General features: G+C 42.4%; 1 protein-coding gene across 1 annotated transcript in view; it reads right to left on the reverse strand.

Moving 5' to 3' along the window:
- The window catches only part of cpne4b (copine IVb), a 40,920-nt gene that overhangs the window by 10,484 nt on the left and 17,550 nt on the right, over positions 1-12,886 (reverse strand). Inside the window, exons 3-13 of the mRNA XM_053862094.1 lie at positions 12,568-12,747; positions 8,692-8,763; positions 8,443-8,517; positions 7,868-7,951; positions 7,704-7,793; positions 2,228-2,326; positions 1,185-1,271; positions 835-894; positions 612-745; positions 436-490; positions 298-349 (exon numbers count right to left, since the gene is read on the reverse strand). Coding sequence (XP_053718069.1) covers positions 298-349; positions 436-490; positions 612-745; positions 835-894; positions 1,185-1,271; positions 2,228-2,326; positions 7,704-7,793; positions 7,868-7,951; positions 8,443-8,517; positions 8,692-8,763; positions 12,568-12,747 — 988 coding nt within the window. The remainder of the gene's footprint in view (positions 1-297; positions 350-435; positions 491-611; positions 746-834; positions 895-1,184; positions 1,272-2,227; positions 2,327-7,703; positions 7,794-7,867; positions 7,952-8,442; positions 8,518-8,691; positions 8,764-12,567; positions 12,748-12,886) is intronic.

Genomic DNA, 12,886 nt, shown 5'->3' on the forward strand with positions numbered 1-12,886 from the left:
ACTGCTAGAACCTTGATGGTACTTAAAATTCAAACTGATTTGGAAAAAATGAAAAAAATCTGAATTTTGAAATTCATTTCAAAGTGCTAATATACTGCACAAGTACAAGGCACTGACTGAAGTTGGCCAACAGAGATGATGAAGTTACCCAGTGAGAGTATTGCTTGAAGTGCAACATGCTCAAAATACACATCCAGCAATTTCTGAAGACAATAATATGTAAGCTCATGAATGCCATTTGGCATTATGTACAGATGTAAACGTGTATGTATGTAAACGTGTATGTGAATGACTCACCAGCACATTCAGGATTGTCCTCATCAAAGTTCACGGCAAAATCATGGGAAACCTTTCAAAGGACAGAATCAATTCACAAGTCAAGTAAAAGAATCCCAGGGCAAATAGAAGAGCAAAAGGAAATGATTCACTCCTGACCTTAAAGTCAGGTGGTATTAAAGCTCCAAAGCCAAAGGCGGGGAACATTTTGTCGCTGTAGAAAAACACAATTCACCCATATAGAAGAGAAGTCAGTCATAATGAAAGGCTTTGACATGATCGGCGGAATTGCGTGTCAGGATTTTTACGGGAGTTGATTGACGAGGCGGTACTACCTGTCGTAGTCTTGACAGATCTCTCCGACAGCCACCAGAGCTTTCAGGTACTCGTTCGGCTGGTAGGGGTGGATGTAATGGAGGGAGCAACTGTTTCTCGGATCCCCGTTGGACGCTGTGAAGTCTATTGCCACCTGGGAATATCGCACATGTGCACGCCCTCAAACACGCGGCGCGGCGGAGAACATAGCAGGCAGTGTGACAATTTTGTGACGAAACTTACTGTGAACTGAATCTGACAGCCTCCCATGATGTAATCCAAGAAGGAGTACATTTTAATGATCTGTGGAGGAAGCCAAAGGAACAAAGGCTGTGATAACTGGGTGTTCGATGAATGTGTGACAGCAGTGAAAGAGAAAGTACTGTGTATCATTAATTACAGACAGGATGCCAAATTAGCGCGACATGTATTTGAGATGACAAGAGTGAAAAGTACTTCTCAGAAGGAACAAAACCCTTTAGAATGTTAATTCCAATACAAGAACGTCAACCAAATGATTCATGTATTGAAACAATGGTTGAATTTTAATATTTTTCTGAAACCCCACACAAAGCCAGAACATTGCCGGTTACCTTGCAGTGATTGAGAATGACCACCCCGGAATTCCTGTAGTTTTTCTTTTTTATTTGGTATTTTGGATTGATGCACTCCCACTGAATCTGTGGAAACAAAAATATAGTGTTAAACTTATACTTATAAACTTATATAGTGTTAAAGTTTTACGAGAAAGGCATTGGGGAAGTGCATCTCTCCACCTAGCCACACTGAGGTCTTTCATACAGACATGGTTCAGGAACCAATGCTGTTCGGGATTCTCAGAACCTCGGTGCTATCTACCGAACTAGCCCGTGTTCAAACTGGTTTCAGTGAAACTTAAGTGGGTGGGCACCATTTGTTTTTGTCATCTGATGAGTCAACAAGTAGGACACATCTGGTATGTGTGCGAAAAGTTCTTTTCCCCGTCTGAGCTGTGTTGGTGTCAAATGGCTCACTGTGATTTCTTTTTTGGCCCATATTATAGCCTTACACATATTTATGTATATTATATGTATTCCAAGTGTATTGAGCTCAAATGGATCACAGGTGGCGGTATTGTTACTGAGCTCTCACAACACACACAGGATATGAAGAAATATCCTGAGAGAAGTGTCATTTAATGTGTGCCTGTAGACTGCTGTGCGAGTTCTCGACCTTGTCTTGTTGCTCATTCTCTCTTGACACATCCAACAGTGTCTTCACAGTGTTAGATTGGGGCTCAATGAAAGAGACTGGAAAAAGCTTGTATCTGATTGCTCTTTGGTTTCCAGAGGCAAAGGATGTTATGGCATGAGAGGAAAGAAAGTCAAAGAGGGCAACCAAACGCTCAGAAAGGCATTGTGCAAAAAGATCTTTTTGTTTCTTCCAATGGTTGTTTACTGGAATAAAACGTATTTCCAAAATATTGCAAAAGTTAAGGAATATAACGCCGTCATTTCCAACTAACCATGAAAATTTTATTGATCGATATTGGCGATAGAGGCCTACGCACATAACCTCTGCCACACTGTCATTGGCGAGGTAAGAAAACTGTGGCCAATTCTTGGTAAAAACTAGGCATACGGGTGGATTTGCTCACCTGTTTTCCTTCCTGCTCCGTCCTCAGCTCTTTGAAGGTCGTCTGAAATTCTCCAATGAAGTCGTGTTTTCCATTTGAGTCCCAGTCCCAAACAGTGCACTGTAAAGACAACTTATGTCACAAACTGTGATGGGTCCTCTAAATACTGCGTGACAAGGTCAGTTCACACGGGAGAGGATTTCCCCCTCACACTTCCTGACCTCCCCTCACAGTCTCTTCAAACTGGCTCGCTTCCCACTCATCACTGCAGGATTGATTTCAAGCGTTTAGGCTCGCTGCGCCATTGTACCCAAATCTAGCTGACCAGGGATTCTGTCCTTCACCCAGCAACCTGACTTCGGGACTCTTTCTACAACCTCTCAATAGTTCCTGCCTTTAACAGCTTTCAAATATACATAACAAAATTCCACCACTATCATTATGTAATGTCTTTTGCAGATTCTTCCAGTTCACAAATCAACTCGATATATTAGAAAGAGGATTTATGACTGAGGACAGGGAGTGCTGCAGTATTTGTTTCAGAGATGCTGGGATAGAATATCAAGCAGCCTCATAACCATGCATCTTCAAATGTGATAATGTGTCTATTAGCAGTCGTTTAGGTAACCGCAAAGATAAGACGGCGGGATTAGATAAAAACACAGATGAACTATAAAGCTTCTCTCCAGATCTGTACTTTTGAGGGGATGAAAATGACACCTCTTAGCTAGTTTCTGGACAAAATCTTAACACTTAAGCAGTCATGAAAATGAACACGCAACCTATTCAAATTATGACAATCTTCTTGAGTATTGCTGACCAGCTTCATCCTGTTTCACTCACTCTCTCACTCACTACGCTACTTTTTTCTCACGGTCTGGAGGAGGTGATGAAATCGGAGAAATCAGGGGCTTTTTATTTACCCTTAAAGCACTCTCGTCGATCTCCTGGAGGTCTGGTATCAAAAAGCAGCCACTGACACCGACTGTGGTGTCGGAAAAGATGTGAGACAAAGTGCGTTCGGCTCAAAAGTCCGATGTGAACACAAGCACGACGGGTTTTGGCCGTGGACTTGATCCCGGCTGGAGAGCTGCACTTTGTGTCGGGAAACTCTCCACGGGGGGTGAAACAACTTTGTAAACTCGCTAAATACTGAGGTGTATAGCCGGGAGCTGCTGGAGACTGGTGCTGTGGTGGAGCGCTGTGCACCGGTCCGGGACTGGAAGATCACCAGACTATTAATTGATCCTTTCTGACGTCTGGATCTGTACAGATTAAAACCCTCTCAATTGTCAGTAATCTCTCTGACTGTGTTCAACTTGTTGAGACAGCAGCATGGATAAATCAAGATGCTCCGTATTACGCAACTTGTTTCCGCTGTTCCTTCATCTTGAAGCTGGACCCCGTTTTCAAAACTAGCTTTGAAAAATGTTTTTAAGACGGTGACCACTCACCTTTCCACAGTGCAGACAGCACCACTGCACCCGCGGCTTATAGGCAGGCGCGGCTTATGGATGAACAACATCTATTTTCCTTCTTAAATTTTGTGGGTGGGTGCGGCTAATATTCCTGTGCGCTCTATAGTCCTGATATTTCGGTGCATAAGAAAAACTGGTGAATGATTTTCCTCTCACAATGTAACCTTATTAGACAGCCTCAGCATCTGCACTTAATAAGTGCTCCCTAATCAGATGACCTCTTGCTAGCTTGAGAAATGTTATGAAATGAAATATGATAAACTCGAGAGCTCTACGGTCTATTTGTCAGATTCCATGGGGCTCATCCAGAGAAAACCGATAACCATCTATTGTTTTCAACCCTCAATCCACCTGCTTAACTCTGACAGCTTCATATACAAGTCTAATGGAAGCATATCTACTCGCTATTTCTTGTTTCAATCTGACTATTGCGACTTGGCGAAACATATAAGGTCAGGAAACTCATAAACCTGAGACAAGAAATGAAAGCGGAGCTGATAAATAAAAAGGTCGGCAGGCACGGATCGATAATCATACTCTGCATACAATGAAGCCCTGAGTGCATCTCTTGTCTACCAGGCAACACTATGAGCTCTGCATGAGCTCAATGATCAATTTCAAAAACGATTACATCGATCTGAAAAGGGTCTTCAACAGTCAATAATGAACACTCAGTGGCAACTACAGTCTATTGTTTTTCATTGAATATTTATGAATGCTGTGTGGTAAATGGTGATGCATCCTGTCACTGAATATCAATAGCTGTTCAGTAAAAAGGATTATTTCTTAATGCCATTTATAGAGCAGCGCAAGGTACCATTTATTGAGGAAAAAAAAATGTGTCTGAACAATCAAAATTTGCTACATATGAATCGCAATTTGGAGTGAAGGGAGTCTCACGGAGAAGGCAACTCTCTTCTAACGTGCCGTCTGATAGCTGAGGCGCCATGCTTAAGTGGAAGCAGATGGCATGGTTTACAATTAATTTTAATAAACAGTTAAGAGAATTTTGAAGGAGGCGAGCCACAATTCAAATCAGAATTCCATGTTAAAAACTTGCAGGAGTCAAAATATCAATAAAACAGGATCTGGTGTTTGAATAAAAAGGGGCAACTCATTGGTAAGTTTTTGCTGAGTGTCAGCAACTGCTGGTGGTCAGCGGTCACCCAAGTTAAAAACCTGTCGCACAGGAGGACATTTTCATTCAGTCCAAGCTGTAGCCCTGTCACCCCAGCACACCCACAACAACACCCATGCAGGGAAATGCCATGCTGAATGATTGATAAGGAGGAGTTGGTGGGGGGGCATTGGAGCGGTGAAATATTAATCTGAGGACGCTGAGAGGAATGAAGCTTAAGAGACAGCTTAACGTGCGCGTGCAAGCCAGTGTGTGTGTGTCTTCTTGTCTTTGGACATAATAGTTTATTTTCCTCTCAGAGGAGCTACACGACAAGATAAATGGCAGCAATCAGCCGTGAAATGTGGGGGTCAGCGGGCCAAGGCGTCGCCCACCACAGGCGCACACCAGCCATAATTCCAACACATTACAAAAGGCATTTCACAGCCCCGCATGGTCCATAGGATCGATAGTACCAGATACCAAGACGGGCTCACACATAACAAAACCACCGTCAAATATTTCATGGCCTGCTGTTGTGTTGGAGTGACCTTATTCAATCATTTGTACGACTCAAAGTGCTCTTGATGATGTCCCAGCATCAATATGATGTTCTTGAGGTGTTAGATTTATGTTCCTGGTGTAACCTGTGGCCATGACCTCTGGATCTTTACAGTAAAAACAAGAGATACATGCATGAAATTGTCATCTTGTGAAGGTGACTCTTTGTTTTCTGGGGGATAGCAGCCACTGAGAGGAATCATCTGAGGGGGGGAGAGCATCTTCTCCAGGAACCTCCAATGCCTCCCTATGGAGGCATATCTAACTGGGATGAAACCCTAGATGGACGCTGAACTTGATTGAGAGAATACATCTTTTGTTATTGGACGTCTTAGTATTCTGGCTTCCATGCGAGGGAACTCAGGTTCTCTCTGCTTGGGACTCCGATAAAAATCAATCTCAGACGAGCAGAATGGGAAAGGGGAATGTATACGTTGATGGAGGAATGGACTCCCCTATGCCTCCTCTATTTTTGTTGATGGTCTTGTTTACAGGAAATAGAATGAGGGAAAGACAATCATAACAAAACACAAAAAGGAGACAGAAAACAGAAAGTCACAGCCACATGGGGCTACATGGGGTCACAGCGGATGTGGGCGAAATGGTTGGGCAGATCGGGTGACAAACTTTGTCATCCACCATACTGCTGTGGAAGGAAAGAAACGTCTTTTGTAAGTACTTTTGGCAAAGGTGGGTGGGACCCAAGAAAAGCCGGAGAAATCATATTTGATTTGGAGTTAGTGAAGTGTCAACGGAAGGATGTGTTTAGAGACTTTTCAATCAACATTTAAGCGATTCCCCCCCCCCAATTTTGGAGGACGCTTTAACAGAATTTGTGGTACTTTTCATTCAATATTTTAGGATGGATTGACAGCCTGCGTTATATCACAGACCAATGCAACAGGAGAGAGACTCTGTGGGAGATGGATTAAATAACCAATATCTAACTACTTTCCCCACAGGTTTACAGCCCAGGATGACCATTGATCACAGTATCTACAATTCTCCAGAGCGCAACTGTTGGCAAAGAGAGCTAAAAGTTAGCACAGGGCTGCCAATTCTCTTGTAACCAGCAAAGAACTCTAGGGGCTTATGTAAGGCCACACGTCCCATTTGTATTTCTTTCTAGCCAAGTAACTGAATAGGTATATGTATAATGAATGCAGTCCTGGGCTTGCGAAATGGTACTGTGGAATGACAGTTGGCTGTCCGATGCTAGCATCAGATGTGAATCCAGCAACAAGTGCTTGCTCTACCAAGTTGCGTGTTTGACAAGATGCGCTCCCAACCAGGAAACGAATATGACATCAAAATAGGTATGGGGTGCTGTCAGTAGAGAGTATTTGATGAGTACAGCAAAATAGGCCAGTACAGGTGTGAGTACCAATTCTGGTATCGGTATTGGGTCATCCTGAGATTTTTTTAGCACTTAATCGTAAAAGTCTGTATAAAATCCCAGGCAACTAGCAGAATACTGTGCGAAAAGTGGCAAAAGGAAAGGTCAACGTCCTTCTTCTATAAAAACATCTTTTGAAATTGGGATCATACTAAATATAAACGTCCAACATGGCCTGGTGCTCAGAATCTTGGGAAGGCTTGGCGTTATTTAGGGGCTTGGCAACCAATCATCCAAGGTATTTAATTCGTGTGTGAGCACTTGTTTTTGTGCACTTCATTCAGAGATCTAGTCCCACTTCAGGTTGCGAAGCGCCATTCACCAGCTTAATGAAAAAATGAAGACCTCCACTTCATTTCATCGATGGTCGGAAGGACAGGAGGAGGGCAAGAGCGAGTGACCGCTGACGGGATGTGTAGAGAAGTAATCAAGTGGAGAGAAAGCCGTACAACAACCGACACACCAAGACACAAGGAGGGGGACGCGTCAGTCAGTTAATGAATAAGAGATCTCAGCTCTGACATTTCTCAATACAGGGTTGATGCTTCAAACAGGTAGCCGTGGAAACCAACGCCGATGGCACAAAAGTGTGTGAGTGAGCGTGTGTTAGCCCTTTCTCCTGCTGTCAGGAGCCACGCAGAGTTAAGAAGCCTTTGAATATTTAATGAACAAGCTCATGTTTATTCAAAGGATGTACAACTTTTCTGATGCGCGGGCAGCACTTTCACACAAAAAGAGCTTCGTAACAATCCGGCTTTTTCACCCCGTCATCAGAACTCAGAACAGGTTGTGAAGGTAACGAATAGTGACATCTGACGGAAGACTGTCTGTCTGGTGAATCACTGTTTGGAGCTCTTTGGCTGTATTCTTTAATACGGTAGTCCAAAAAAATCATATTGCCACCAGTCATCACCTTTTCATGAATACTAATCGTGCCACGCTCACCTTCAGCTCCCGTTCATGGTCTCCACTACAGAGTGTGTTCAGCGAAACTTTGAAAGATTTCCACACCGGGCTCAGGTTGTTCATTACCGTCTAAAAAGACACACAGACGCCACGTCGATAAGAGATGAAACATGCTCGCAAGTGTGGGAATTGTGCTTCTTCACCTCCGTCCGGTGCACTAGTGACTCCGTGCCATCATTGTTTATTCTAAAAATCTCCAGGAAAGGGTCTGACTTGCTGAAGAAATCCTAGGGAGGCAAAAGACAACGGTTATGCAGATCCCCGGAACGATCTTTGACTACAGCAAATCATTTATTCATTAACGGAATCATTATTTTACCCCACTCCTACTTTGTAGCTTCCACCCATCTCTCCCCTGCCTCTAATTTGTCTGCCCCTTCTTTTCTTCCTCCCATCGTTTCCCCCCCGAGGCACAACTTGGATTAGTCATCCGTGGCTGCGTGAGTGCATGTGAAAGCAAAAAATTAATATAGTTATCTATGTGTGTCGAGGGGCAGGTGAGATAGGAAGACTTATTGAGGAGGGGGAACCCATCTATCTCCTCGGGCCTCATTTAATGCCAGATTGTTCTTCAGTGTATTGCGTTGTCAAGTTGCCTCCCTAACAAATCCACCCACGTTCTCCGTCAGACACGCTGGCACACAAACACACCTTCTGACAGTGCGCGCCAGCACTTGGAAATGCAAGCCCCTTCATATCGTCCACGGCAAATACAAACCTTGTCGTCGAGTTTACGAGCGCTGAAGGAGAGTTCAACGTAATCGTCATTGCCAGACAACTCCTCTGCTGTCACCTTTGTGTGTGTGTTAGAGAGAGAGAGAGAGAAATGAGGTGAGTGGAAATGAGATGGAAATGAGGAACAGAGGAGAGCGAATAGGAAAGAAAGAAAAAAAAATCATCCAATTAATTATTCCCTGTGTGTATAGTTGCAAGAGCTATTGTGTGTGTGTCATCATAAGTTTCATACCGCTATGGAAGACTTTCCAGCGGTGTTGCCTTGTTTGAGCAGAGATTTGGTCAGCTTCCTCTGAGAGACGATCTGAAACAAACAAAAACAGACAAGAAATCCGACGTCACCTCCTCGCACTCCACTCCTCCTGATGCCACACGCCGCTCCGGCTCACTTCACAAGCACTTGGTATGCCAAGAGCGAGTGAGAAAAGATCTGATCCCACAGCAACATTCTGAAGTTAATAAAGTACAAGGAAGATAGTTTTCTTGGTGTTTCAACTTTTTTTGTGTTTATTTTCTCTTATCTTCATGCCACAGGCACTGTAATATAGCACTGCTTAAGTGGAGCGTTGAAAGAAAACACTCAACTCTGGCTTGCTTGTTCCCTCACACCAAAATAAATAAATAAATAAAAATCACACGCTTTTTAATTGGCAACTGAATCAACAATAGGTGTCTCTTTCTTTTAGCTGAGCTTCAGTTCCAACAACCCAGGTAGGATGGGAATCATCATTTCAGGAATGAAGGTAATAAAAGTATCCGAGGCCAAATCTGTCTCAAAATGAATCGTAAAATGTTTCAGTTGAAAAAAAGAATGCAGTCAGAATCATCAAAACATTCCCTTATAAAAAAAAAAAACCTCATGAAGGTCAACTGCCTTTTTAAAAATATTATTAAAAATGTGATCTAAGCTTTGTTGATCGAGGGTCCTCCCTTTTTGTAATTACAGATTAAATGGTCGCTGTATTTGAGCAAATTGGAGTCTGTCTCTTTAGTTCCTGTTTGGCCTTTAGGCTGACTGAAAGGCCATGTTTAACACTTGGACGAAATGATGGCAGATGTTTTCATTTATGGAAGCAACGTCTGCCTGCTTGGTCAAGTTTTGCATATTCTTTTCCCTCCTATTGGCCAGTTCTGTTATGAACTATGTCAAAGCAAAAAAAGTCATCAGTCAAACATGGAAAAAATTTTAATTTACTTAATGTAGGCTACATTCAAGGTGCAATCGTTTTCCATGATGTTTTTTTGAATGTCTCAAACAAGGAACCAAAAAAACGCACAACAAAAAGACAGAAAGCACCGTCATGGTATTCCTTTGTTTTGTTTTGTTAGTCCATGTATTTCCCCCTCTTTGTTCCCTGGAGCTTGACCAGGCAATGGCACTCACCTGGCCTTCCACCTGCTGCTGCAAAGTGCTGTGTGTCAGATCAACACATTCTCACTCCGTAGGCCTTAAATAGCAACTATTTTCAAGTGGAGTTTTGTGTCCAATGTTGAAGTGTTTCATGACTCCAGGGAGCAAGGAAGAGTGTGAAATAGGCCCCTAAAAATCAACCCTCACATGGCAAGGAGGTTGCGTTCGCAAGTTCTGGTTTCGCTAATGTTAACGCTAAAGTGCCACCTACTGAGGTGAACAGAACATCAAAACATTTCAACAAATCAACATACCTGAAACAAATCCACATTTGTGGATCTGTAAACAAAGAGACAGCCAGAGCAGCAGGCAACACAACAGCATTAGCCAGCATTTTTCCGGAATGAAAATAGTCGCTCGCTGGGTCGACTTAGCGTCTGATGTCTCTGAGCATGTTTGCTATGTTCACTATGCAAATTTGTATCCAGTGGTGTCCCATTTTCATACGGAAAAATTTCCCCTTGTTGAGGGAACATAGCTGTTGTGGGCACTTCGAATCATGTGGAAGATTTAAGGGGGTAAATTGGGACTAGGCCTAGGAGTGAGAAAGCATTGACCAGATTGACTGAGGACTTATGCTGGTAATTTCAATTTTATTGGTCTCTTGAGTTACACGTTTCTCTCATTACGGATTCTGATGCTTGAGCTTTTGATTGGATTTCTCCATGAGCTAGTTTTGACTGCCACACAATCTCTGTCCTTCCTGCTGTTGAGTAGCTGTGAGTGTGTTTAGTCCACAACAAGCTTTCTACCTTGTTCTTATTTCTTTATTTCCTCTGTGCGCATGTGTTCGAACCACCATGTGTTTTCCAATTCAGTTGATACCGTATTGCAGTTTTCTTTAAGCTTGTTTTGACTGCCAATGTATTGTAGTTCCAGCTAGACCCGTTCAGTACAAGCACATTTACTGCAGCCAACGCAGTTAAGGCGAAGTCCAGTTGGATTAGAAGCTAGTGACAGAACAACCTGCTGTGAAAAGATTTTAATTCGTCTGTTTGAGAAAATACATCTCCATACAACATCACGTCTACTGTCAGGATTCAGTTAAACTGAGTCCATTGTTAGAAGGTTCTGAAAACTGACCTCGGAACCACCAGAAATATTTAGTGCCGAAAACCTTTTTTGAACAAAGTTCACATGCACATCTTTGATAGTAGTTGTACTTATTTTTTTTTTTGATGATAACGACTGTAAATGTTGTGTATTTGTTGTGTTGACCGCCGCGTGCGCTCTGTTCGCTACTTCATGACGTGTTTCAGACCACTACTTCAGGCCTTGTGCCCTTGGTTTTGTTCATCCATTTCTCTGCCGGTTCTGTGATGCCTTTAGTCCTCCATCTGTCTGTCCTTGTTAGTGCTTTTTGCATATTAATAAACTGTAAACCGTATTATCTGTCTTCCTGTGCATGGGTTCTGCCTTGCTTTGCTAAATTGCATTGCTAAAATAATAACAAGTATTCATCGACCCAAAAAAAAAATCCAATCAATGCTATTTTTTGGCATACGTTTGGATCCATTAATAAATATGAAATAGCCATAGAAGAAGAACAGGCTGAGATCTGAAGCGCTGGGAAGCAGCCCTTCAGCTCGTTCATCAACTACAAATATTTTTATTGATTGCAGCCGTTGGGGTGCAAAGGCCATGGTACTCTCACACAGTGTGCATATCAATGATCACATACACCGGATATGATAACCTCCATGCTGCTTCTGCTTATGCCTCAAGGAGATTTAAGGTACAGTGAAGAAAACTACAGTAGCTGACCTCAGGTGAAAACATCCCATTGAGATGCACCACACGGATCATGCAGATCTTTTAAATCTTTAAGTTGCTCAGTCTTAGTGGCTCAATTTCACTTTGATCAGGTTTAATTCAGCTGGATTCTCACGGTGCATCAATGACATTATTAAATTCAACCATACCAGCATTGCTTTATAGACTCCTCCTGCTCCTCCTCCTCCTCCTACTACTAATAATATTAATGCCACCATTCAGGCCATGAACGTATTCAGCGATAATAAATAAATAAATATTACACTGAGTCTAAAAAAAATCCTGAAATAGTTTATTTAAAAAATAAATAAATAGCACAAGGATTCACAAATCTGAAAAGAGTTTACGTTGCACTGTAATGTTGGCACTATCTTGGGGCCAAATGTGGTCACGAGGTCAAACCTAAACTACAAAAGAATTTCACATTGTTTCATGTGCATTACTATGTAAATTTGAATTAGAATACTTTGAGGGTTCTTTCCCTCTTTCTCTGTGTCAAGCTTTCATCCCCTTTAGCTATTAAAGGCCATATTGAAATGCTAAATTAAACACAATTCTTTTAATTAGAGATGCTGCTTTGAACAGTATGTTTTCTCCCTCGAAATACAGTAAATAAACACTGGGGGAAAAAATGTGATGTAGTGCATCTCCATCATGCTTCTAACCCACAGTTCTGTTGCCAATATTATCACCACTTAAAAGGCTCTTTCAATAACCATGGTGGATATTAAGAATCTTCCATAAATAAATAAAGAAATACACAAATAACTAATTAGCTACATTTATTTAAGACCCTTCCTTCTGTCCGACTGTCATTTAACTTGACAGCAGCTCATAACAGTCAACGTACAATGTGGCAAATGTAACTGGCCCCCACTGCGGCGCACATGTCGACTCCAAATTTGAAACAATGAGATCGATCACCTGTCCCAGGGTGCACTCCATGGATCCCAGGAAGTCAGCGTCGCGAAGGCCATTGTTACCGGAGCTGATGTCATGGAGCTCAAATCGCAACCGTTGAACCTCCTCAAAGTAGTAATCCACCAGGAAGATCTTGGAGAAGACCGGACCACTGCTGCTCCGAATCACCTCTGTGCGGTCCACCTGCAGACATTCAGACACACCAAATAAACATGTACTGAGACTGACGTTATTGGATGTGGAAATAAAAGTGGTTACATTCATTTTCTTTTCATCTATAGTTGCATTTATTGTTACTTTGCATCTATTCATCTTCTCATTC

The sequence above is a fragment of the Synchiropus splendidus genome, chromosome 4 (assembly GCF_027744825.2).
Source record: "Synchiropus splendidus isolate RoL2022-P1 chromosome 4, RoL_Sspl_1.0, whole genome shotgun sequence".
In the NCBI taxonomy this organism is placed as follows: domain Eukaryota; kingdom Metazoa; phylum Chordata; class Actinopteri; order Syngnathiformes; family Callionymidae; genus Synchiropus; species Synchiropus splendidus.